This window comes from Lucilia sericata, unplaced genomic scaffold, assembly GCF_015586225.1.
Source record: "Lucilia sericata isolate MDLA Ls3-8-SP2 unplaced genomic scaffold, ASM1558622v1 Contig001142F_arrow, whole genome shotgun sequence".
NCBI classification, from domain to species: domain Eukaryota; kingdom Metazoa; phylum Arthropoda; class Insecta; order Diptera; family Calliphoridae; genus Lucilia; species Lucilia sericata.
Window position 1 is genome coordinate 31,462 of NW_023995113.1, and position 27,506 is coordinate 58,967.

Below are 27,506 nucleotides of genomic sequence, written 5' to 3' on the forward strand. Positions count from 1 at the left end.
GTTTGATATAGAAAGTCATTTAGACAGATAAGAAGTAGAGTTGGAGAAAGAACGAAGCCTTGTGGTACCTCTGAATTTATGTTGAACTAATTTGATGAGAACCCATCTATAACAACTCGTATAGGGCGATCCCTGAGAAAGCTCGATATAAATCGAGAGAAGTAATTATCGACACCAAAGTAAACATTTCTAAGGGATTGAGCAGCGCTTTTAAGTTAAGATATCTTGAAGAAAAAAGAAGAAGACATAACAGTGGCTATACCTTTTTTTTGAAGTCGACAGATTGTACTTTCAGATGATCTAACAGATTTTATATATAAAGATATCTTCGCGCTAGTATAGAGTCTCGCATATGACGAAAAAACAGTGTTTTTTTTTAAATTTTTATGACACGACATCTGGAAAACTTAATATGATAGATGGATAGATTCAATGGCCAGATTTGGATTTAGCTCAATCGTTTAGAAAAGTACACTTTGGTATCTGGTTTTCGACATTTTACCCATTTTGTTGTATGTTATTGTGTTATTGTTGTAAAGTTAAGATATCTTGAGGAAAAAATATTAATATGTTATTGTTGTAAAATTAAGATATCTCGCAGAAAAGATATAAGATATAATAGTGTTAATACTTTTATTTTGAAGTCGACATATGGGACTTTCAGATGACATAACATATTTTATAAATAAAGATATCTTCGCGCTGTTATAGAGTCTCACATATGACGAAAAAACAGTGTTTTTTACAAACTTCATGACACGATTTCTGGAAAACCTGATGTGTTGGATAAATTCAGAGGCCAGATTAGAAATGTGTACCTTGGTCTCTGAGTTTCGTCAATTTTTTTTTTTTAAATTTTGTTGACCTGTGTTATTGTTGTTAACAATATTTTTATAATAACGTCAACAATTACGATATACGCCCGTTTAAACTAAATAACATTTCTTCTTTTGTTGAAAACATTTATTTTATTAAAATTAAAAAAAAAAGAAAACAAAACTTAAACAAAAATAATTAAAATAAATTTATTACTCTAACAAAAAAAATTAAAAAAAAAAACACATTCTAATTAACTTTAATATTTAACATTTTTTTGTTTAAAAAAAATTCAACTTAATTGTTTAAAAAAATCCTTATAATAAAACACAACAAAAACTAAAAAAAAAATAATGTTGCATTTTTTTTTTACAAAAAAACTTTTTTTAAATAAATTATTTTTTAATTAATTAAAAGTATAGTAATAAATTAACTACTTAAAATTACAGCAAAATTTATAATTCTTGTTTTTTTTTCTTCTTTTACTACAAAAAGTCTTATAAATAAATTAAAACAAATTAATTTTTTTTCGGTATTTTTTTTTTAATTTACTTAAAAACTAAGTCTCACTTAAAAGTGAATTATAATTAAATTACTTTGATTTTGTTTTTTTACTTTAAAGGGGTTACGGTTTTTAAATTTAGCAGCTTTAATACTTTTAATTACCAAATAATATTTTGTTTTGTTTTTTATTTTTTTTAATTTTTAAGGAGTTTTTGTTTTAAATATTTAAATTAAATTTAGTTTCAAACACAGGCTGCTATAAATTTTATTTATTTTTAAGTTTTATTTACTGCTTGACTTTATTTTTTTTTTGTTCTTCTTAAGGATTTTTACTTAAAACTAACAAAAATATTGTGTTTTTTACTTAAAAACTACAGTTTTTTTCACTAAATTTAAATTTTTTTAAACTTATTTGTTTTTGTTTTCTTTTTATTTTTTCACTTAACATTTCTTAAAAACTAAATTATTTTTTTATTTTTAAATGTTTTACTTAATTTTAATTATTTCCTTTTTCTGCTTCACATTACATTTAAATTTTAAAATAATAATTAATAAAATTTTATTGCTAAGCAAACTTAATAAATAAAAAAAATTAATAAAAAAAAACAAAAATAAAAATTGCACAAATAATAATAAAAATTATTAAAAAAAATATATATTTTAAAAATAAATATTTTTTTTTTTTTAAATTGTATTTGTGTTTAATTTTTTTTTTTTATAATTTTTTGTTACTTTTGTTTAAGGATTTCATGTAGAATTTTAGTTTTAAAATTATTGTGTTTACTTTTGTTTTCAAGTGGGAGAGTTTTTTTTATTAATTAATTATTTAATTAATTAATAAATTTGAAATTTATTTTTTGTTGTTGTCTACGAGTATGATGGTTCATTTTTGGAATGTGCATTTTATGCAGCTTTTTTTTGAAATTTAATAATTTTTTTGTTAATGTAAATTTATGTTTTTTTATAGTTTTGTTTAAGCTTTTTTTCTTTGTATAATTAATGTATAATTATTTATACAAATTTTTTTGTTTGTTTTTATAATCAGTCTAGTTTTGTGTTATTTTTATTTATTAGATTTTTGTTTTTTTTTTTTATTTCATTAATTATTTTGTTTTAATAGTTTTTGTTAAATATATATTTTTGTTTTTAAGCTTAAAAACTATATAAAAAGATGTATAATTTTATATATTTTTATTTTGTTAAATATTTATGTTTTTTTAAAGAACGTCAAAATTAGGAAGACATTTGGCTTTCTTTTGTTTTTTATATATTTTTCTTCTTTTTTAAATATATAGTTTTCTCTTATTAAAAATTAAAAAAAAGAAACTTAGAAAAACAAATTTATATTTAGTTAAATATTTTTAAATTTTTCTGTTAACAAAAAATTGGTTTTAAGTTAATTTTATCTTGTTAAAATAGTGAACAAAATTCTAGTAAAATGTTATAGAAAAAGGTCAGAGGTTAACTATGGGAGTTATTTAAACAGCTTAGAGAAATAGTTATAAAATCATTGGAAGACAGACAGACACTCTTTATGAAATGAAATTTGTATAGAAGTTACTGCTATTTTCAAGTCCTAAATATGGCCCAATGGAGACACTCGAGGTTAATAGTATTAATTTTAATTCGTGATACATCTGCTATAAAGTTTAATTGTTTTGGTCTTTCCATCCGATCCGGTAAACCCAAACAATATATCTTTGTTATGTTATTAGTTTGAGTTAAATCGGTTAATTTTAATTTACAATGCTTTAAAGTTTGTTTTGGTCCAGTCCGGTATCCGATCATACTAGTATCATAATTCTAATCAGAATGTCTTTGTTCAAAGTTATAAACTAAATCAAATTTCTAGAATCCAGCCACTTTTAAGGGAAAATGCTATTCATTCACAATAGTTGGTAGTTTTTCGTAACAATTGGGAATTGTTCATAAAATTCCATTGATTGCATTTCATTGCATTTCCTATTCTATTTCACCCTTTTAATAATTTAAATAAATGACGTACAGATCAGTTCCCTTAATCTTTTGGTTTTAACCCAAATAACATTTGCTCTAGGTGAACCATTCATTCACAATAGTTGGTAGTTTTTCGTAACACATGGGAATTATTTACAAAGTTCTATTGCCAAAGGTTTCCTTTACGAAAAAAGTAAGCAATTGTATTCGTAATATGTGATTTTATTCACCTTATTCGCTTTTTAATTTCACCTAATTCAATGAATGACGAACACATCAGTTCCCTTAATCTTTTGGTTTTAACCCCCCAAGTTGAACTATTCATTCACAATAGTTGGGAGTTTTTCGTAACACTTGGGAATTATTTATAAAATTCCATTGACAAAGGTTCCTTTATGTGATTTCATTCACTTTCACATTCCTTTCTTTATTTCACCTATTTAATAAAATTCGAATTTTCCGTGAATTCACAATAGTAGTTTGGCGTTGCAACTAATATTTTTTGCTTGAAATTGTCACATTCGGAATGGGTTCAGTAAAACCGTTTAGAGTCTTAATTCGTTCTATAAAATGGTTCTAGATCTATTTCTTTAATCGATGAATTTAATACGAAAATTGAACTAGTTCTTCGGAAAGGATTGAATTCAACTTTCTAGGAACAATAGTGATGTAGTTTGGCTTTAAGACTAATGAAGTTTGCTCGAAATTCTCACCTTCAGAACTGGTTCTGTGAAAGCGTTACTTATATTCATTCTATAGAACAGTTCTAGAATCAGTTCTTTAATCGATGAATCAGGTTCGCGATTATCATCTTCCGAACTAGTTCTTCGAAAACTTAAAGAAATGAATTCAATGTGATATAGTTGTATAGTTGTAGTTCTATAGAACATTTCTAGAATCATTTTAGTCGATGATTCTTCGAAATTAATATCATCTGAACTAGTTCTTCGGAAACTTTAAGGAACGAATTTAACACCTTACGAACAGTATTTCAAGTGAGAAATACGCGATGTAGTTTGACGTTAAAACTATTGAATTTTGCTTGAAATTATCACCATCGGAACGGGTTTTATAGAAGCGTTATTTAGTCTATATTCGTCGTATAGAATAGTTCTAGACTTAGTTCTTTAATCGATGAATTTTCTTCGAAATTATCATCCTCTGAACTACATTTCCGTTATAAGATTTCTAGTGAAATTTTAATACGAGCTGTAGTTTGGCATTTGCTCGAAATTGTTCCATTCGTAACTGGTTCTGTAGTAGCATTATTTAGTCTACATGCGTTCTATAGAACAGTTCTAGAATTAGTTCTTTAATCGATAAATTTTCTTCGAAATCTAAACTGGTTCTTCGGAAACTTTAAGGAATGAATTGTACTTCTTAGGAATTCTACTTCTTAGAACTGAACCTCTGAACTACATCTTCGTTACAAGATTTCTAGTGAAATCTAATAATGAATTTTGTTCGAAATTGTTCCATTCGTAACTGGTTCTGTAGTGGTATTATTTAGTCTACATAGCTTCTATAGAACAGTTCTAGAATTAGTTCTTTAATCGAAAAATTTTCTTCGTAATTATCATCATCTGAACTAGTTCTTCGGAAACTTTAAGGAATAAATTCTACTTCTTAGGAATTCTACGTCTTAGAGATATTAATAAGTGATGTAGTTTAGCGTTGAATTATCAATTTCGTAACTGGTTCTGTGGAAGTCTACATTCCTTCTGTAGAAAAGTTCTGGAACCAGTTCTTTGGTCAAGAAATTTTCTTCGAAATTATCATCTTATAATCCTCTGAACTAGATCTTTGGAAACTTTAAGCATTCATTCATCGAAAATGTTACCTTCTGAACTGGTTCTGTAGCAACATTATTTAGTCAACATTCGTTCTATAGAACAGTTCATAAATCGATTTATTTTGCTCGAAATTCAAATTTTTGGAACTAGTTCTAGGGAAATCATTAGGGGCATTAATTCAACTTAGGAACACGTTTCAAACTAATTCTTATTTTGTAGCGATTTCAGATGTATGAGAGCTTTATGGTTGCTGTGCAAGCTTTCTTAATGATTCTGATTGCATCCATTCGAGAACTAGTTAATTAAGAACAAATTCTTGAAAAGTATCTGGGAGGCTTACTCTGTAATTCAGTTCGAAAACAAAAATGTTTTGAAAACTTTTTTATTCGAATCAAGATACGGAATAACCATTACCGAATAGAGTGATGGAAAACAGAGTCTCAGAATCGGGAATCGAACCTTAGACTGGTAGAGTAGAAAACTTATAATTTACTAAACCTATCTAGAAAAAAGTTTTCTAATTGTTAACGTTTAGTTTCTTGAGAAAGTACTTTCAATAGCAGTAACTTTAAATGCTACGTTCACACCTATCAACATACAATAAAAACGTTTTTGAGTGACGTTTACCAAGATACATACGTATTATGTTTGTGTAAATAAATGTGGACAAACAAATATTTTAAGATAATCAAGATTTCTAACGTTTCAGGTAATTTTCATCAAATAAGTGTTAGGTGTGAACATAGCATAACCAATGATATTGTGCAAAAATTAAATAAAAATTTTTTACTCTTAAGAAAAGCTGCTTAATTTTTTTCTATTCAATAACTTTCAATTTAATTATTTTCTTTTAATTTTTTTTCTATAATTTCAATTAGGAATGTAGTTTTTGTTTTTAAGAACAACTATTTTAAATAAAAATTAAACACAAATACAATTTTAAAAATTAACAATTATTAAAAATAAAAAAAAACTAAAACTTATAATAAAATTTATTTTGTTTTTAAATAAAAAATATTACTATAAAACGTATGCTTAACATTTAAAGGGTTTTTCTGGATTTTATAGTCAAAAAATTCTTTAAATTTATTTTGAAAAAAAAAACAGTTTTCCTCTTAAGTATAAAGTTTTTTTTAAATTGTTATTAATGTTTAGCTTGACTAAAAAATCCAGTAAAAAAGTTTTTTTTTAATTTTACTTAAAAACTAAATTGTTTTTTTTTTTTTATTTTTCATATAAAACTACAATTTTATTTTGTCCTCTTAAATATATAAATCTTCGTCGTTTAGCTTAGTTTTTTTTTTTGTTTTGTCAATTAAAAATTAAATGTTTTCTACTAAATGTTAATGGTTGGGTTTTTTTTCTTTTATCAATTTTATTTTAAATTTTAACACACTTCAAAAAAGTTTAATTAAAAAAAGGGGGTTTTCTTTTTTTTTAAGTTACATTTTAATCATGAAAATATAGAATTCTCAAATATAGTTTTTTTTCTTTAAGGATTTTTTCTTTAATTTAGCATTTTTTTCTACTTTAAGTTTTGCTTTGTGGTTTTTGTTGTATAAAAAAACTAGTCTTGTTTTTAGTTAATAATTTTTTTTTTTTTTTTGGGAAAAATAAGTTTTTTTTAAAACAATTCTTTTAAACTTTTATAAACTTTTTTTTATGAAAATGCTGTTAAACTAGATTTGTTTTACTAAAACTAATATAAAATTAATTATTAAATTATTTATAAAAAAAACATATTTAAAACAAAACCTTAATTTCCTTAACCATTTTTTTTAAAACTAATTTTCTGTTTACTTTAAACTTCATTTAACACAAAAATTCTTTTTTTTTTCCTTAAAATAACTTTCTTTTCTATAATATTACTTTATTTTCGGTTCTTGTCCTTGCTAAGCATTTTTCTTTCTGCAAGTGTATCGTATGCTTTCCTAATTTCATACATACAAAAACTATTACATCATTTCAAAAAACATTTCTCTAAATATACTACATTTTCTTTGCTCTTTATGGTTTTTCTTTTTTTTGTTAATGTCTAAACTTCTTCTAAACTCTATATATATGTTTTTTGTTGTTTGTTTGTTTTTAATAAAAAATCTACTATTTTTTTTAAATATTATTTTTTTTTCTAACTGTTGACTTATTTAATTTCCCTTGATTTTATTGCATGGTTTTCAATATGTTTCATGATTAAATTTGTGTTTTCATTGTTTTGAGTTTCATTTTGTAATAAGAAATCATACAAAATGTTAATGTGTGTCTAATTTTTGTTGCAATTTTTTTTTTGCAAAATTCAATTATTTTATGTGAAATTATAAAAAATATATATATAAATTATTCTTAAAAGGCTTGGCTTTATTTCCCTACTATAACAATACAATAATAGTTAAGAGTTTTTTATAGGGATAAATCGGTGGCGTGTCATAATGTCCAGGAACATTACGCTATTATGTCCTTGGTCACACCAAAAAAGTGTCATAATGACCATAAAAATAGTGACATGGTTAGAAAAAGCGTCCCATATCAAGAAAATACTTAATTTTGTGGGAGTTTAAAAGTAAGTGCCTCTTTCTGACACTTTTCAAAAAGTGTCACACTTTTCAAAAGTGTCACAATGTCTATGAATACTAGTGGCATGAAGTCCATGGCTTTAAAAACGACTCCATATCAGGGAAATACTTTATTTCGCTTAGTCGATGTTCAAAATACCCAGAAGTTTAAAAGTGAGTGACTCTTTCTGACACTTTTCAAAAGTGTCACAATGTCCATGAACATAGTGACATGAAGTCCATGGCTTTAAAAACGACTGCATATCAAGGAAATACTTTATTTTGCTTAGTCGATGTTCGAAAAACTCAGACGTTTAAAAAAACTGCCTCTTTCTGACACATTTTAAAAGTGTCACATTGTCCATGAACATAGTGACATAAAGTCTATGGCGTGAAAAAGTGTCCCATATCAAAAAAATACTTAATTTCGCCTAGTCGGTGTTGAAAATAACCCAGAAGTTTAAAAAGAGTGCCTCATTCTGACACTTTTCAAAACATGAACATAGTGACATAAAGTCCATGGCTTGAAAAAGTGCCCCATATCAAAAAAATACTTAATTTCGCTTAATCGGTGTTGAAAATACCTCGCAGTTTAAAAAGACTGCCTTTTTCTGACACTTTTTAAAAGTGTCACATTGTCCATAAACATATTGACATGAATACATGACATTAATAACGACACCATATCAAGAAAATACTTTATTTCGCTTAGTCGATGTTCGAAATACCCCGGATTTTAAAAGTGCATGACTCTTTCTGACACTTTTTGAAAGTGTCACAATGTCCATGAACATAGTGACATGAAGTCCATGGCTTTAAAAACGACTCCATATCAAAGAATACTTAATTTCGCTTAGTCGGCGTTCGAAATACCCCGGAGTTTAAAAGAGAGTGACTCTTTCTGACGCTTTTCAAGTGACACAATGTCCATAAACATAGTGACATGAAGTCCATGGCCTGAAAAAGCGCTCCATATCAAAGAATACTTAATTTCGCTTAGTCGGTGTTCGAAATATTCAGACGTTTAAAAAATGTGCTTCTTTCTGACACTTTTAAAAAGTGTCACAATTTCCATGAACATAGTACATGAAGTCCATGGCTTGAAAATTGGCCACATATTAAGAAAATACTTTAAAAGGAGCACTTCTTTCGGAAATTCAAATCAAATATATTTATGTTTTAAAAGTGTCACAGTTTCCATGGACATTATGACATTGGACATTATGACAAACCACCGAAAAATCGTTTACTTTTTTAATAAAGAACTATTTATTTATGTATTCATAATCATTTATCAAAGAGTTTTTTATAAACCTTTAATAAATGATTATCAATAAGATGGTAAGAATTTTTGCAATTATTCTATTTGTATATTCTGAAATTTTTGTCTGAATTTTAATTTAATTAAAAGATGTTACTTGAAGTGTTTCATAAATAGGATAATATTTTCATTAATAATAGAATTCTTTCTTTAATAATATAATTTAAATATAATGCTAAGTTCATACTTATCAAATATTTGACGAAAATGACGTGATCTCTAAAAAAACGACATTTTTGAATTTCTTTAAATATATACTTATTTAGAACGTGTTTATTATTTGTTACGACATTATTTGCAATTACAAAGATCATACAGAATCAAAAATAAATTTACAAAAAATAGTGCCTAAGACTTTTTCATCAAATATTTGATAGGTCTGAACGTAGCTATTTTTAAAGCTTTTCTTATGAAACTTCTTATGGGTAAAATTGTTTTTCCTTTAGACATGTTTTTTATAGAATATCTTTCATATTACAGTTTTCTTATAAGAATAACTTTGCCACAAGTTTTTTGTTGAAAGTTTATACATAAAACTTTGTATAGAAACAATTCTGTATAACAGTTTTTTCTATTGAACATTTTCAGTGTTATACTTTTTCGAAAGAAGGCTTTTCTATAGAAGATATTCTTGTATGACAATTTTTACGTAGATAATTATCTGTATAACAGTTTTGTTAAATATTCAGTAAAAACTTATTTTATAACTGTTTTTTCTATAGAAATTTGCCGGCAGTTTTAAACTTTCTATAGAAAAACTTCTGTATCAGAGTTCTTTCTACAGAAAATGTTTTTTTAAGAACAGGCAGTTTTTTGAAGTAAAAAACTTTTTGTATAACAGTTTTTTTCTATAGAAAAACTTCTCTAAAATAGTTTTTTTCTACAGAAAGTTTTCATATAAAAAATGTTCGGTATAACTGTTTTTTCTATAGAAATTTGCCGACAGTTTTTTTTGTTGCTCATACTCAATAAAATTTCTATAGAAAAACTTCTCTAAAACAGTTTTTTTTCTACAGAAAATGTTCAATATAAAAGTTTTTATATAAAAAATGTTCGCTATAACTGTTTTTTCTATAGAGAACTTTCAGTATAATAGTTTTTTCTAAAGAAAACTTATTGTATAACTGTTTTTTTCTATAGAAATTTGCTGACAGTTTTTTTTGCTCATACTCATTAAACTTTTTATAAAAAAACTTCTGTATAACAGTTTTTTTACCGAAAATGTTCAGTATAAACATTTTTATATAAAAAATTTTCGGTATAACTGTTTTTTCTATAGAAAATTTTCAGTATTTCTAAAGAAAACTTTTTGTATAATAGATTTCTATTTTGTATAATAGTTTTCTATTTCTATAGAAATTTTCCGTTATAATAGTTTTTTTTTATTAAAAATTTATATACAACCGTTTTATTCTATAGTAAACTTTCAGTATAACAGTTTTTTCTAAAGAAAACTTATAATATTATAGTTATTCTTAAGAAAACTTATTGTATGACACTTTTTTTCTGTAGACATTTTCTGGTGTAATTATTTTTTATGGACAAATTTCTGTATAACAGTTTTTCTAAGAAAAACCTATTGTTTAGTGGATTTTCGGGTATAACAGTATTTTATTGCTTCTGTATATCAATTTTTCCATAGAAAATTGTCTGTATAACAGTTTTTTAAAAACTTTTTTGATAGCAATTTTATATAGAAAATTTTCCATATAACAGTTTTTCTATACAAATATTTCAGTATAGCATTTTGTTCTTTTTAAAAAAAATTGTGTATAACAGTTTTTTCCATTGTAAATTTCCTGCATAAACATTTTATGCTGAAAATTTTCCATATAACATTTTTTCTATAGAAATATTTCATTATAGCATTTTGTTCTTTTTAAAAAAATTTTGTGTATAACAGTTTTTTCCACTGTAAATTTTCTGCATAAACATTTTTTAAAGAAAATTTCTTGTAAATGAGATTTTTTTTAAAGAAAACTTTCTGCCTATTTGTTTTTCTATAGAAAACTTATTCCATAACTGCTTGTTGTATAGAAAATTCTGTATAACAGTTTTTTTTTTTTAAAGAACAAAAATATCCAGAAAAACTTGTTCTCTTTACTCTCGGGGATTTTTTTTATAAAAAATTTGCAAAAATTCTTAAACTCTAATAAAATGTTCTTTGTTAAAAAAAAGTGTTTCGAAATACTAAAAACTCAATCTATATTTTTTTCTATAAAATGTCATTTATAAAATGAAATTAAATATTCAAAAGCTCGTTAACCGTTTTAGCATAAACTTACAAAATTTCACTTAAGCTTTCCGACAAAATTCCCTCTCACTTAAGTAAATTCTACTAAAACGGGTTTACAGCTAATGATCACAAACAAAATGTTTGTTTTACAGATAAAAAAAAAAGTATGTTCTCAAACTATAAAAACAAATAATAAAGAAAACATTAAATAATAAATAATATTAAAAATATAACAAAAATATATTTTTATAATTAATAAAAAACAAACATAATTATTATTATTATTAAGAACATACTTTTTCTTCTGTTTTAATAAATAGTTTATTTCTTTCTTTTTTATAATTTTTGCTTTAAATTGTAAGCATTTTTATTATTAAATATTTTAATAAATTTCGTTTTTTTCCTTTTTCACAAAAACGATTTAAACCTTTCCCTTTAACATATTCTTGTTTGTAATCATGTTCTTTGCTTAAACTTCATTATTAAATTGCTGCGTTTACGAAACGTCTTGATTATCTTTTACAAATTTATATGTTCTGTTCTGTTCTTTTTTTCCTTTCAATTTACTAAAATATTTCTTTTTTTTAATGGTTTGTTTTAGTTATTTGTTATTATTTCTTTTGTTTAAATTTCAGTTCCTTTTTGTTGTTATTTTAATAATTAATTTTTTAATTACAATTTTTGTTTTTCATCTTTTTTTATTTGTTAATAAATTACAAAATTTTGCATTTTAGCAAAATTTATCTGTTGTTGTTGTTTTATTTTTTCTCTTAAATATTTTTTTAAATAATATTTTGTTTGTTGTTGTTTTTTTAGTCTTTCCTTTACTGTTTTGAATTTTTTTATCCATTTATTTTTCTTTTAAATATTTTGTTGTTGTTGTTTTTTAAGTTGTTGCTTCTCTGTATTGTTGTATTTCTTCAATTATATATATTTGTTTGTATATAAAAGATTTGTTTTTGTTGTTGTAAAGTTTTTTTTTGTAAAGTAAAATGTTGTTGGTTTTTTGTTTATTTTAAATAATATAATTTTGTTGTTGTTGTTGTTTTTCTCATTTCTTATTTTGTTGTTGTTGTTGTTGTTGTTGTTATGTCTGCCATTGTTAAACCAGTCAAAATCAGCCCCCATTTTAAAGTGCCATGTGTTGCGGTATTAATAAATTACATCTGAAATATAGTTTATGGTAAAAAAATGGTTTTTCTTTTATAATAGTTTTGTTCTCATTTAAGGTCAAAGTTCAAAAGCAGTTACATTTAAGAAATTAATTTTTACAATTTTATTTAGTTTTTTTCTTTCTAAAGTCAAAAATGAACATGCTTAAAAAATTTAATAAAATTATGAAACGATAACTTAGGGTGACAAAATTTGAAAACATCTGAACCCAGATCTTTAGAAATTCATCTCTAGCTTTTAACAGGTACTTTTTAAATTAAAAGCCAATATATAGATCCTCAGAAGACATAATAAATTTTATAAATAAAGGTGATTTTGGTTTGTTCCCACTCTCTCTTTAAATACGAAAAATAAACACATTTAACTAACAAGTCATCTTAATATGAAGAGGCTCATCCCTCCTAAGAAACAGTCTTAGCATTCACTCCAGAAATTTATGAAGAAAGACACCACTACGTGATAAAAGACAAAAAAAAAATCCGTGTCTCCCAGTTTTGCCCTAGAACTTGCTTTATTTTATGGCCCCCATTCGGAATTTTGATTTACTCTCTGAGGCAAAGTTGTAGCTATTGCCATAAACTACATATATAAAAACCACCTACTTGAGAAGGGTATATATAACATTGTCATACCGTTTGAAATTTCTAAAATAAAATTTTTCGACCCTATAAAGTATATATATTCTGGATCCTTATAGATAACGCAATCGATTGAGCTATGTCTGTCTGACTGTCTATCTGTCCGTGTGTATGTTCAGTTTTCATAAGACCCCAGATATCTGAGAGATCCAAAACTTTAATAAATAAAATAAGCAAAATCGGTTCATAAATAACGTAGAAAATTTCATTCAAAATGCAGATTTTTGGGGCATGCTTAGACAAAACTAATAAACAACAACAACACACAGCATCATACGGTAAATTTTGTTCTACTTACTTTATAAAAACAAAGAAAAGCTAGAACAACACGTTACGAGTGAAGCTGTGTGTTGTTATTAGCTTATTAGATATAAAATGGGACAATTTTGGCACTTTTTCGTTCGCCAAAAAGTACATTTTTCAATTTTCTATAAGAATTGAACCTAGAAACATGAAATTAAGCGTGTAGAGCTCTGAGTAAGTCAGAACCTATAAAAGGGGACATTTTGATACTTTTTCGTTCTTCAAAAGGTACTCTTTTGTACTTTTTCGTTCTTCAAAAGGTAAAATTAAACATGTAAAGCTCGGCGTACATGAGAACCTATAAAAGGGAATTTTTTGGTGCTTTTTTGCTTTTCAAAAGGTACTTTTTGAGTTTTCTATAACATTGAATCTAGAAACATGAAGCATGTAAGGCCCGGAGTAAGTGAGAACATATAAAAGGGGACATTTTGATACATTTTCTTTCTTCAAAAGGTACATTTTTAATTTTCTATAATATTGAACCTAGAAACATAAAATTAAACATGTGCAAAAGGTGACTTTTTGGTACTTTTTTGTTCCTCAAAAGGTTCTTTTTGAATTTTCTATAACATTGAACCTAAGTATAAATTAAACATGTAGAGCCGGGAGTATGTGAGAACCTATAAAACGGACATTTTGATACTTTTTCGTTTTTCAAAAAGTACTTTTTGAGTTTTTTATAACATTGAACCTAGAAAAATGAAAAGCGTGATGAGCCCTGAGTAAGTGAGAACCTATAAAAGGGGACATTTTGATACATTTCGTTCTTCAAAAGTTAAAATTAAGCATGTTAAGCCCGGCGTACATGAGAACCTATAAAAGGGAATTTTTGGTGCTTTTTCGTTCTTCAAAGGGAACTTTTAGAGTTTTCTATAACATTGAACCTAGAAACATGAAATTAAGCATCTAGAGCCCTGAGTAAGTGGGAACCTATAAAACTGGACATTTTGATGCTTTTTCGTTATTCAAAAGGTACTTTTTGAAGGAAGTGAAGTGAGAACGTATAAAATATAGTCGTTGGTACTTCTTCGTTCTTCAAAAGGAAAAATTAAAAATATTGAACCTAGAAACATGAAAAGCGTGATAAGCCCTGAGTAAGTGAGCCCTGTAGAGTAAGTGAGCCCTGTAGAGTAAGTGAGAACCTATAAAAGGGGACATTTTGATACTTTTTCGTTTTTCAAAAGGTACTTTTTTTTAAAGGAAGTGAAGTGAGAACGTATAAAAAAGACTCTGGTACTTTTTCGTTGTTCAAAAGGTAAAATTAAGCATGTAAACCTATAAAAGGAAATATTTGGTGCTTTTTCACTCTTCAAAAGGTACTTTTTGAATTTTCTATAATATTGAACTAGAAACATGAAACTAAGCAAGTAGAGCCTGAAGTACATGAGAACCTATAAAAGGGGACTCTTTGATACTTTCTCGTTCTTCAAAAGGTATTTTTGAAGGAAGTGAAGTGGGAACAGTGAAAAAGACTCCTTGGTACTTTTTCGTTGTTCAAAAGGTAAAATTAAGCATGTAAATCTATAAAAGGAAATTTTTTGGTGCTTTTTCATTCTTCAGAAGGTACTTTTTGAGTTTTCTATAAGATTGAACCTATAAACATGAAATTAAGCATGTAGGGCCCGGAGTAAATGCGAATCTACAAAAGGGGACATTTTGATACTTTTTCTTTTTTCTAAGGTGCTTTTTTAATTTTCTATAATATTGAACCTAGTAACATAAAATTAAGCATGTATAAAAGGGGTCATTTTGCTACTTTTTCGTTCTTCAAAAAGTACTGAGTAAGTGAGAACCTATAAAATGGGACTTTTTCGTTCTTCAAAAACGAAAAGCATGTAAAGCCCGGCGTACATGACTAAAAGGGGACAGTTTCGTTCTTCAAAAAGTAGAGCCAGGAGTAAGTGAGAACCTTTAAAAGGAGACTTTTTGATACCTTTTCGCACTTTAAATGGTACTTTATAAGTGTTTTTATAATATTGAACATAGAAACATAAAATTATGCATGTAAAGCCCGTAATACATGACAACCTATAAAAGGGATCTTTTTGTTACCTTTTCGTTCTTCAAAAAGTACTTTTTGAGTTATCTATATCATAGAAGCTATAAGCATGAAATTAGGCAATTGCTACAATTTTCAATATATATTTTTTAAATATTAAGTATAGAACCATAGAATTAAACACGCAGCGCCCTGATTGAATGAAAATCTATAAAAGGGGACTTTCTGCCGGACACCTGTATGTATACGTGTTAAATATTTATTGATAGTACAAATATTAAGTATACGCCTAATTTAGAGAAGCACTTGAAAGTAAACAAAATCTAATTTTTTATGGTTGCAAAAGCCTGAGAAAAAGATAACCATTATAAAAGTGCATGACTTTGGTCAAAATTGGGGACACGCGCCTTTTTTCGTGTTGCACTGTGTAATGCAAAAAATGATCGGTGGGAACTATCTATTATGAGCTGCTGAAATCTGTACAGGCCATCACAAGAAAATTGTAACGATTAAATGTTTGAAGCGAGCATCGCCTACACATTTAGACAATGTTCGGCCGCATGTTGCAACACCTCTTTAAAACTATTTAAAGGAAGTGGTTGAGAAGTTTTGAATCTCCCACCTTATAGTCAAGAACTTGTTCCGTACGACTAATTTTGTTTCGATGGATGCAGAAGGCTTTCGCTGGGATACATTTCACTTAAAACAGGTTATACGAAACTGGCTTGATTCGTTCGTATCTTCAAAAGACTAGAAAGTTTTTGGACGCGGAATCCATGTACATAGAATGGTGAATAGGTCAGCCACTGAGTGGTAATCATTATTAAAACAAAATCGTCAATTATAACTATTTGGAAAATAATTTCAAAACTTCTCGCATATTAGATTATCTTTACAAAAGTTATTTTTTAACCCATTTTTTGTATAATAATGGATGTTATATGAAAAAGTCTTTAAAGTCTTTCTTTAAAAATCGAGAAGTACTTTTGGGCGCGAGGTTTATATGTTGCCATAAAGACGGGAAAAGGTTAGGCACTGAGTAGTTATCGTTATAAACATGATTAATAGTATTTTAAATTGTTTTAGGATTTGAAATTTATGACCCTAACCCAACATATTGATCATATAATGTGGATGGATATAACCCCTCAATTTAAAACGATTCAAAAGGATAAAAATTAGACTGTTTGGATCAAGATCAATAGTTGTAAAGGTTCTGTAAATTATGTAAAAAAGAGTATTAGTGATTGTGAACTGGCACTTCCGCGGAAATTTTTAATACATCCAACATTGATTTGTGAAACTCTGCTGGATTGTATTGGAATATAAAACATCTATGCAGAAGATTGACTGTGCAAGTCTATCACCCCGGGGGCATGTTACCTTGATGAAAAACTCCATCATGGTGTTATTGCAATCCTGGGGAAAAGAGGTGCTACTACTATCTCTAGTCTGCTGGGACTATAAACTAATGATGAAGGAATGATTTGAAATGGCATCGAACTAGAGAACCACATAATCTGGTATCACGGAAACCGGTAGCACGCAGGGCAGAATTTCGGACTTTGTTTTGTCCCGGTGCGCATGGTGGCTGTGGTTCAAACCCAAATTCGCGGGAAGAGAATATCATTTAAAAGACCGATACACTGTAATGTCTATAATTCGTGATAAGTTCGATGCTGTTGCCGAAGTCAATATATATATACCCCACAGAGGAATGACTGTGTTAATTGTATGTATATCATAACGGATGGATGAAGGGTGAGTGTGACGTATGTTGTTCTGTGTTGAATGAATGAGCAGTGTGCTGGGTTGAATGGTGATGGATAAAAGGTATTTTATACAAGTGATACCATTGTATAGGTATGTTCAGGGTTTACTCTGTTCATACAAAATTTACCACAGTGTGTTCTCTGTTAGTAAGATCAAAGTCCTCGGCTTATTTGATGGACTCGTGTTTCGGTGCGCTTTCGACTCAACAGAGGTCATTCCATTTTGCGTGGAAGTGGCGCTTTTGCATCTCGGTAGTTAAGCAACTCAGAGATAGCTCGAGTTCTTGAGCAAAGAGCTTGTACACGGACTAATGAAAAAAAAATTGGCACCGGCATATAAGAATTAACAAAGGGACGGTGGTGAGTCGTCAGCTCACCCAATTGATGAAAAAGTACCATCGTGAAATAACGCCAACACGGCGTTATTGGATTTAGAACCAATTACAATAACGTGTTGATCTTGTTCATTTTTGGGTTAAGCCAATATCTTTCTATCTTTCTATATAATACATAAACTTATTACACATTTACCTGTAACTTTCTTTAAAAACTAGAAAAAAAAGTTGATAAAACAACAATAACTATAAACACAAGTTATGATAAATTGCTTTTAAATGTGTTTACATTAAAATGATTTCTATTAAAGAAAATAAAAATGAAACATTGCAGAAAATATACAAAAAAACAACTAAAATAACAAAACTATGAATGCTGTAATAATAAAAAAAAAAAAACGAAAAACGTTTAACATTTTTTTAGTGTCTAACAAATGATGAATGAGTTTGATAGATTCACTACAACATTTAATTTTTTTTTGTGAGATGAGCAGATTTTAAGCAAACAGGCAAGCAAAGCAGGCAGACAAGCAGCACAAAAATGAAGATGGCACGAGAGTTAAAAAAAGTAATATAACATGAATAAGCAGTGATGGAAAAGAAATTTAAATAAAAACTGTTTCAAATAAAAACCCATTTAAGATCTTGTTTTTATAAAACAACATTTATGTATGTAAAAAAAGAAATAAAATCAATAGAAATTGTATTTCGAAATAAAACATTTATTTCGTTTAAAAAAAAGTGAACAGTGATACCAAAGTGTTAAAATGTTACCAGTATTGTGTTTAGGAAAATAATTTAGAATCTTGAACCAGAAACGAAATGGTCTGTCTCAAAACTTTGCAAAAATCTAAAATATGTATGTATGAAGTTCTAATTTTTATATAAAGCCTCAGCTGCAGTGTTACTTCAGTTTGGTTCTTGTGAAGTTCCAGTTCAGTTCTAGTTCTAGTTCAGTTCTAGTTCTAGTTTAGTTCTAGTTCAGTTCTAGTTCAGTTCTAGTACAGTTCTAGTACAGTTCTAGTTCAGTTCTAGTTCAGTTCTAGTTCAGTTTCTAGTTCATTTCTAGTTCAGTTCTAGGTCAGTTTCTAGTTCAGTTTCTAGTTCAGTTCTAGTTCAGTTCTAGGTTCAGTTCTAGTTCGTTTCTAGTTCAGTTCTAGTTCAGTTCTAGTTCAGTCTAGTCAGTTCTAGTTCAGTTCTAGTGTCAGTTCTAGCTTAGTTCTAGTTCAGTTCTAGTTCAGTTCTAGTTCAGTTCTAGTTCAGTTCTAGTTCAGTGCTAGTTCAGTGCTAGTTCAGTGCTAGTTCAGTTCTAGGTCAGTCTAGTTCAGTTCTAGTTCAGTTCTAGTTCAGTTTCTAGTTCAGTTCTAGTTCAGTTCTAGTTTCAGTTCTAGTTCAGTTTCTAGTTCATTCTAGTTCAGTTCTAGTTCAGTTCTAGTTCAGTTCTAGTTCAGTTCTAGTTCAGTTCTAGTTCAGTTCTAGTTCAGTTCTAGTTCAGTTCTAGTTCAGTTCTAGTTCAGTTCTAGTTCAGTTCTAGTTCAGTTCTAGTTCGTTCTAAGTTCAGTTCTAGTTCAGTTCTAGTTCAGTTCTAGTTCAGTTCTAGTTCAGTTCTAGTTCAGTTCTAGTTCAGTTCTAGTTCAGTTCTAGTTCAGTTCTAGTTCAGTTCTAGTTCAGTTCTAGTTCAGTTCTAGTTCAGTTCTAGTTCAGTTCTAGTTCAGTTCTAGTTCAGTTCTAGTTCAGTTCTAGTTCAGTTCTAGTTCAGTTCTAGTTCAGTTCTAGTTCAGTTCTAGTTCAGTTCTAGTTCAGTTCTAGTTCAGTTCTAGTTCAGTTCTAGTTCAGTTCTAGTTCAGTTCTAGTTCAGTTTAGTTCAGTTCTAGTTCAGTTCTAGTTCAGTTCTTTCAGTTCTAGTTCAGTTCTAGTTCAGTTCTAGTTCAGTTCTAGTTCAGTTCTAGTTCAGTTCTAGTTCAGTTCTAGTTCAGTTCTAGTTCAGTTCTAGTTCAGTTCTAGTTCAGTTCTAGTTCAGTTCTAGTTCAGTTCTAGTTCAGTTCTAGTTCAGTTCTAGTTCAGTTTTAGTTCAGTTCTAGTTCAGTTCTAGTTCAGTTCTAGTTCAGTTCTAGTTCTAGTTCAGTTCTAGTTCAGTTTTTAGTTCTTCAGTTCAGTTCTAGTTCAGTTCTAGTTCAGTTCTAGTTCTAGTTCAGTTCTAGTTCAGTTCTAGTTCAGTTCTAGTTCAGTTCTAGTTCAGTTCTAGTTCAGTTCTAGTTCAGTTCTAGTTCAGTTCTAGTTCAGTTCTAGTTCAGTTCTAGTTCAGTTCTAGTTCAGTTCTAGTTCAGTTCTAGTTCAGTTCTAGTTCAGTTCTAGTTCAGTTCTAGTTCAGTTCTAGTTCTAGTTCAGTTCTAGTTCAGTTCTAGTTCAGTTCTAGTTCAGTTCTAGTTCAGTTCTAGTTCAGTTCTAGTTCAGTTCTAGTTCAGTTCAGTTCTAGTTCAGTTCTAGTTCAGTTCTAGTTCAGTTCTAGTTCAGTTCTAGTTCAGTTCTAGTTCAGTTCTAGTTCAGTTCTAGTTCAGTTCTAGTTCAGGTACTAGTTTCTAGTTCAGTTCTAGTTCTAGTTCAGTTCTAGTTCAGTTCTAGTTCAGTTCTAGTTCAGTTCTAGTTCAGTTCTAGTTCAGTTCTAGTTCAGTTCTAGTTCAGTTCTAGTTCAGTTTCTAGTTCAGTTTTCTAGTTCAGTTCTAGTTCAGTTCTAGTTCAGTTCTAGTTCAGTTCTAGTTCAGTTCTAGTTCAGTTCTAGTTCAGTTCTAGTTCAGTTCTAGTTCAGTTCTAGTGTCAGTTCTAGTTCAGTTTCTAGTTCAGTAGTTCTAGTTCAGTTCTAGTTCAGTTCTAGTTCAGTTCTAGTTCAGTTCTAGTTCAGTTCTAGTTCTAGTTCAGTTCTAGTTCAGTTCTAGTTCAGTTCTAGTTCAGTTCTAGTTCAGTTCTAGTTCAGTTCTAGTTCAGTTCTAGTTCAGTTCTAGTTCAGTTCTAGTTCAGTTCTAGTTCAGTTCTAGTTCAGTTCTAGTTCAGTTCTAGTTCAGTTCTAGTTCAGTTTTAGTTCAGTTCTAGTTCAGTTCTAGTTCAGTTCTAGTTCAGTTCTAGTTCAGTTCTAGTTCAGTTCTAGTTTCAGCAGTTCTAGTTCAGTTCTAGTTCAGTTTCTAGTTCAGTTCTAGTTCAGTTCTAGTTCAGTTCTAGTTCAGTTCTAGTTCAGTTCTAGTTCAGTTCTAGTTCAGTTCTAGTTCAGTTCTAGTTCAGTTCTAGTTCAGTTTAGTTCAGTTCTAGTTCAATTCTAGTTCAGTTCTAGTTCAGTTCTAGTTCAGTTCTAGTTCAGTTCTAGTTCAGTTCTAGTTCAGTTCTAGTTCTAGTTCAGTTCTAGTTCAGTTCTAGTTCAGTTCTAGTTCAGTTCTAGTTCAGTTCTAGTTCAGTTCTAGTTCAGTTCTAGTTCAGTTCTAGTTCAGTTCTAGTTCAGTTCTAGTTCAGTTCTAGTTCAGTTCTAGTTCTAGTTCAGTTCTAGTTCAGTTCTAGTTCAGTTCTAGTTCAGTTCTAGTTCAGTTCTAGTTCAGTTCTAGTTCAGTTCTAGTTCTAGTTCAGTTCTAGTTCAGTTCTAGTTCAGTTCTAGTTCAGTTCTAGTTCAGTTCTAGTTCAGTTCTAGTTCAGTTCTAGTTCAGTTCTAGTTCAGTTCTAGTTCAGTTCTAGTTCAGTTCTAGTTCAGTTCTAGTTCAGTTCTAGTTCAGTTCTAGTTCAGTTCTAGTTCAGTTCTAGTTCAGTTCTAGTTCAGTTCTAGTTCAGTTCTAGTTCAGTTCTAGTTCAGTTCTAGTTCAGTTCTAGTTCAGTTCTAGTTCAGTTCTAGTTCAGTTCTAGTTCAGTTCTAGTTCAGTTCTAGTTCAGTTCTAGTTCAGTTCTAGTTCAGTTCTAGTTCAGTTCTAGTTCAGTTCTAGTTCAGTTCTAGTTCAGTTCTAGTTCAGTTCTAGTTCTTCAGTTCAGTTATAGTTCAGTTCTAGTTCAGTTCTAGTTCAGTTATAGTTCAGTTAGTTCAGTTCTAGTTCAGTTCTAGTTCAGTTCTAGTTCAGTTCTAGTTCAGTTCTAGTTCAGTTCTAGTTCAGTTCTAGTTCAGTTCTAGTTCAGTTCTAGTTCAGTTCTAGTTCAGTTCTAGTTCAGTTCTAGTTCAGTTCTAGTTCAGTTCTAGTTCAGTTCTAGTTCAGTTCTAGTTCAGTTCTAGTTCAGTTCTAGTTCAGTTCTAGTTCAGTTCTAGTTCAGTTCTAGTTCAGTTCTGTTCAGTTCTAGTTCAGTTCTAGTTCAGTTCTAGTTCAGTTCTAGTTCAGTTCTAGTTCAGTTCTAGTTCAGTTCTAGTTCAGTTCTAGTTCAGTTCTAGTTCAGTTCTAGTTCAGTTCTAGTTCATTCTAGTTCAGTTCTAGTTCAGTTCTAGTTCAGTTCTAGTTCAGTTCTAGTTCAGTTCTAGTTCAGTTCTAGTTCAGTTCTAGTTCAGTTCTAGTTCAGTTCTAGTTCAGTTCTAGTTCAGTTCTAGTTCAGTTCTAGTTCAGTTCTAGTTCAGTTCTAGTTCAGTTCTAGTTCAGTTCTAGTTCAGTTCAGTTCTAGTTCAGTTCTAGTTCAGTTCTAGTTCAGTTCTAGTTCAGTTCTAGTTCAGTTCTAGTTCAGTTCTAGTTCAGTTCTAGTTCAGTTCTAGTTCAGTTCTAGTTCAGTTCTAGTTCAGTTCTAGTTCAGTTCTAGTTCAGTTCTAGTTCAGTTTAGTTCAGTTCTAGTTCAGTTCTAGTTCAGTTCTAGTTCAGTTCTAGTTCAGTTCTAGTTCAGTTCTAGTTCAGTTCTAGTTCAGTTCTAGTTCAGTTCTAGTTCAGTTCTAGTTCAGTTCTAGTTCAGTTCTAGTTCAGTTCTAGTTCAGTTCTAGTTCAGTTCTAGTTCAGTTCTAGTTCAGTTCTAGTTCAGTTCTAGTTCAGTTCTAGTTCAGTTCTAGTTCAGTTCTAGTTCAGTTCTAGTTCAGTTCTAGTTCAGTTCTAGTTCAGTTCTAGTTCAGTTCTTTCAGTTCTAGTTCAGTTCTAGTTCAGTTCTAGTTCAGTTCTAGTTCAGTTCTAGTTCAGTTCTAGTTCAGTTCTAGTTCAGTTCTAGTTCTAGTTCAGTTCTAGTTCAGTTCTAGTTCAGTTCTAGTTCAGTTCTAGTTCAGTTCTAGTTCAGTTCTAGTTCAGTTCTAGTTCAGTTCTAGTTCAGTTTCTAGTTCAGTTCTAGTTCAGTTCTAGTTCAGTTCTAGTTCAGTTCTAGTTCTAGTTCAGTTTCTAGTTCAGTTCTAGTTCAGTTCTAGTTCAGTTCTAGTTCAGTTCTAGTTCAGTTCTAGTTCAGTTCTAGTTCAGTTCTAGTTCAGTTCTAGTTCAGTTCTAGTTCAGTTCTAGTTCTAGTTCAGTTCTAGTTCAGTTCTAGTTCAGTTCTAGTTCAGTTCTAGTTCAGTTCTAGTTCAGTTCTAGTTCAGTTCTAGTTCAGTTCTAGTTCAGTTCTAGTTCAGTTCTAGTTCAGTTCTAGTTCAGTTTAGTTCAGTTCTAGTTCAGTTCTAGTTCAGTTCTAGTTCAGTTCTAGTTCAGTTCTAGTTCAGTTCTAGTTCAGTTCTAGTTCAGTTCTAGTTCAGTTCTAGTTCAGTTCTAGTTCAGTTCTAGTTCAGTTCTAGTTCAGTTCTAGTTCAGTTCTAGTTCAGTTCTAGTTCAGTTCTAGTTCAGTTCTAGTTCAGTTCTAGTTCAGTTTCTAGTTCAGTTCTAGTTCAGTTCTAGTTCAGAGTTATAGTTCAGTTATAGTTCACTTATAGTTCAGTTCTAGTTCAGTTCTAGTTCAGTTCTAGTTCAGTTCTAGTTCAGTTCTAGTTCAGTTCTAGTTCAGTTCTAGTTCAGTTCTAGTTCAGTTCTAGTTCAGTTCTAGTTCAGTTCTAGTTCAGTTCTAGTTCAGTTCTAGTTCAGTTCTAGTTCAGTTCTAGTTCAGTTCTAGTTCAGTTCTAGTTCAGTTCTAGTTCAGTTCTAGTTCAGTTCTGTTCAGTTCTAGTTCAGTTCTAGTTCAGTTCTAGTTCAGTTCTAGTTCAGTTCTAGTTCAGTTCTAGTTCAGTTCTAGTTCAGTTCTAGTTCAGTTTCTAGTTCAGTTCTAGTTCAGTTCTAGTTCATTCTAGTTCAGTTCTAGTTCAGTTCTAGTTCAGTTCTAGTTCAGTTCTAGTTCAGTTCTAGTTCAGTTCTAGTTCAGTTCTAGTTCAGTTCTAGTTCAGTTCTAGTTCAGTTCTAGTTCAGTTCTAGTTCAGTTCTAGTTCAGTTCTAGTTCAGTTCTAGTTCAGTTCTAGTTCAGTTCTAGTTCAGTTCTAGTTCAGTTCTAGTTCAGTTCTAGTTCAGTTCTAGTTCAGTTCTAGTTCAGTTCTAGTTCAGTTCTAGTTCAGTTCTAGTTCAGTTCTAGTTCAGTTCTAGTTCAGTTTCTAGTTCAGTTCTAGTTCAGTTCTAGTTCAGTTCTAGTTCAGTTCTAGTTCAGTTCTAGTTCAGTTCTAGTTCAGTTCTAGTTCAGTTCTAGTTCAGTTCTAGTTCAGTTCTAGTTCAGTTCTAGTTCAGTTCTAGTTCAGTTCTAGTTCCAGTTCTAGTTCAGTTCTAGTTCAGTTCTAGTTCAGTTCTAGTTCAGTTCTAGTTCAGTTCTAGTTCAGTTTCGAGTTCAGTTCTAGTTCAGTTCTAGTTCAGTTCTAGTCAGTTCTTAGTTCAGTTCTAAGTTCAGTCTATTCAGTTCTAGTTCATTCTAGTTCAGTTCTAGTTCAGTTCTAGTTCAGTTCTAGTTCAGTTCTAGTTCAGTTCTAGTTCAGTTTAGTTCAGTTCTAGTTCAGTTCTAGTTCAGTTCTAGTTCAATTCTAGTTCAGTTCTAGTTCAGTTCTAGTTCAGTTCTAGTTCTAGTTCAGTTCTAGTTCAGTTCTAGTTCAGTTCTAGTTCATTTCTAGTTCAGTTCTAGTTCATTCTAGTTCAGTTCTAGTTCAGTTCTTGTTCAGCTCTAGTTTAGTTCTAGTTTAGTTCTAGTTAGTTCTAGTTCAATTCTTGTTCGGTCTACTTCAGTTCTAGTTGAGTTCTAGTTCAGTTCTAGTTCAGTTCTAGTTCAGTTCAGTTCAGTTCTAGTTCAGTTCAGTTCAGTTCAGTTCTAGTTCAGTTCTAGTTCAGTTCTAGTTCAGTTCTAGTTCAGTTCTAGTTCAGTTCTAGTTCAGTTCTAGTTCAGTTCTAGTTCAGTTCTAGTTCAGTTCTAGTTCAGTTCTAGTTCAGTTCTAGTTCAGTTCTAGTTCAGTTCTAGTTCAGTTCTAGTTCAGTTCTAGTTCAGTTCTAGTTCAGTTCTAGTTCAGTTCTAGTTCAGTTCTAGTTCAGTTCTAGTTCAGTTCTAGTTCAGTTCTAGTTCAGTTCTAGTTCAGTTCTAGTTCAGTTCTAGTTCAGTTCTAGTTCAGTTCTAGTTCAGTTCTAGTTCAGTTCTAGTTCAGTTCCAGTTCAGTTCTAGTTCAGTTCTAGTTCAGTTCTAGTTCAGTTCTAGTTCAGTTCTAGTTCAGTTTTAGTTCAGTTCTAGTTCAGTTCTAGTTTAGTTCTAGTTCAGTCTATTTCAATTCTAGTTCAGTCGTTCAGTTCCTTAGTTCAGTTCTAGTTCAGTTCTAGTTCAGTTCTAGTTCAGTTCTAGTTCAGTTCTAGTTCAGTTCTAGTTCAGTTCTAGTTCAGTTCTAGTTCAGTTTCAGTTCTAGTTCGTTCTAGTTCAGTCTAGTTCAGTTCTAGTTCAGTTCTAGTTCAGTTCTAGTTCAGTTCTAGTTCAGTTCTAGTTCAGTTCTAGTTCAGTTCTAGTTCAGTTCTAGTTCAGTTCTAGTTCAGTTCTAGTCAGTTCTAGTTCAGTTCTAGTTCAGTTCTAGTTCAGTTCTAGTTCAGTTTCTAGTTCATTCTAGTTCAGTTCTAGTTCAGTTCTAGTTCAGTTCTAGTTCAGTTCTAGTTCAGTTCTAGTTCAGTTCTAGTTCAGTTCTAGTTCAGTTCTAGTTCAGTTCTAGTTCAGTTCTAGTTCAGTTCTCGTTCAGTTTCTAGTCTAGTTCAGTTCTAGTTCAGTTCTAGTTCAGTTCTAGTTCAGTTCTAGTTCAGTTCTAGTTCAGTTCTAGTTCAGTTCTAGTTCAGTTCTAGTTCAGTTTTCTAGTTCAGTTCTAGTTCAGTTCTAGTTCAGTTTCTAGTTCAGTTCTAGTTCAGTTCTAGTTCAGTTCTAGTTCAGTTTCTAGTTCAGTTCTAGTTCAGTTCTAGTTCAGTTCTAGTTCAGTTTCTAGATCAGTTCTAGTTCAGTTCTAGTTCAGTTCTAGTTCAGTTCTAGTTCAGTTCTAGTTCAGTTCTAGTTCAGTTTCTAGTTCAGTTCTAGTTTCAGTTCTAGTTCAGTTCTAGTTCAGTTCTAGTTCAGTTCTAGTTCTGCTTGTCCTCTTGTAGATCTCGTTCTGTTATAATCTAGTTATATTCTAGTTGTGTTCTAGTTCTGTTCTAGTCTGTTCTAATTCTGTTCTAGTTCTGTTCCAGTTATGTTCTTAGTTATGTTCTATTCTATTCTAGTTCTGTTCAACTTCTCCTTAAAATATTTTTATAAAAATCTAGCGTGATTCAAGCTTTTGGTACCACTGTAAATATTTTTCTTAAAATAAAAAATACATGCAGAAAACCTTAAAATTATTTTAATTTTCTACTTGTACCCACCAAAAATAGAACAAAAAAAAAAAAAAAAAATAAAACAACAAATCAGCCAATTGACTAAATTCAGTTTATATCCAGCTAAAATCGTTTGTAAATCTAATAGATTTTAATAAAAATGTTGAAAATAGAACCCTAATAAAAATTTTGTGAACATGAAATAAAAAAAAAACAAATTATGAATAGACACACTCACGCACTCACCTCGCGAAAACCTATTTGGGAGCGGCTGGATGTGGATACTGCGTATATGCCTCATCGGGTGATGCAGCTGTGCTAGCCTGCTCAGAATCTGTCATTGGCATTGTTGGTATAATTGTAGGTGGTGCATAATATGGATAAGTTGGACTAATATACTGTAATGATGGAGAGAAATTCTAAAAAAAAAACAAACAAAAATCAAAATCAAATGAAAATTTAAAAACATAAAGACAAAACAAACCAAAGTTAACAATAAATATGAACAGGAAATAAAGAAAATATTATTGTTAAAATTTATACCAAAAAAGTTCTACTACGTTTCATAAATATTTATTTATATGTATGTATGATGAAAGTTGTTTAATGAATATTCAATTGAAAAATACAATAATAAAATGAAACACAGTGCTTTACATTTAAGAAATTTCAAGTGTTTGTTTGCATTTTTTTTTGAAATTTGTCATAAATATTGTTCTTGTTCTTTAAAACATATTTTTTTTTTTTTTGAAAATAAACGAAAGTTTTTGTTTATATTTATTACTGGTGAGATGTGGTAGTAGTTTGTAGGTTACTTGTGAGAAAAATAAATAAATAATAAAACATAAAAATGTTTTTGGAAAGTTATTGAAGAGTATTTTTACTTACCGAATTGCCAATTTGCAATGTTGCCAATTGTGGCATCATTGTACCGTATGGTACACCTGTTTCGCCGCTAACCATCATTGATATACCGCGTGGTTGCACCTGATTGACAGCATCTGGTTTATAGGAAGCAACACTCAACTGTGGTGCAGCAGCCATTTGCATATACTATAAATACATATTTTTATATATTTTTTTGGAAAAAATATTTACATTACAGAAAACATAAATAAAATATTATGAAACCAGAGGAAAAAAAATGAATATATTTTAACTAAAGTGCAAATATAACTGAAGCAGAAAGGGTAAAGAATTAATTTAAATAAAATTATACTTTCTGCAATACACGTTGATGGATGTTAAGGTCAAGTTTATGTTCTTGAATAATTTAGTTAATTTTGTTTTTATAAATATTTGTTTAAATTAAAAGTTAACGCGTGGAATATTTATGAATACGAAAAATTAGTCAAATTAAAAGAGCCAAGAAATGAAACATTAAAAGTTAAAATACATAAATTTTTCTTACTGGGTCATGGTTGCGTATGATTAACATAACA

The 27,506-nt window shown here is 29.5% G+C and overlaps 1 protein-coding gene across 6 annotated transcripts in view; it reads right to left on the minus strand.

Moving 5' to 3' along the window:
- Nucleotides 1-11,961: 11,961 nt before the first annotated feature.
- LOC119610234 (protein alan shepard) overlaps nt 11,962-27,506 on the minus strand; it is a 101,868-nt gene continuing 86,323 nt past the window's right edge. For 3 of the 6 annotated variants that reach the window (XM_037965364.1, XM_037965363.1, XM_037965367.1), the window contains 3 exons: nt 26,953-27,117; nt 26,311-26,483; nt 12,043-12,341 (listed from right to left, as the gene is read on the minus strand). In XM_037965364.1, coding sequence (XP_037821292.1) covers nt 26,322-26,483; nt 26,953-27,117 — 327 coding nt within the window. In that variant the 3' untranslated portion in view covers nt 12,043-12,341; nt 26,311-26,321. Of the gene's footprint in view, nt 12,342-26,310; nt 26,484-26,952; nt 27,118-27,506 lie in introns of all 6 variants that reach the window. The other 3 variants (XM_037965365.1, XM_037965368.1, XM_037965369.1) reach the window with 3 other exon arrangements.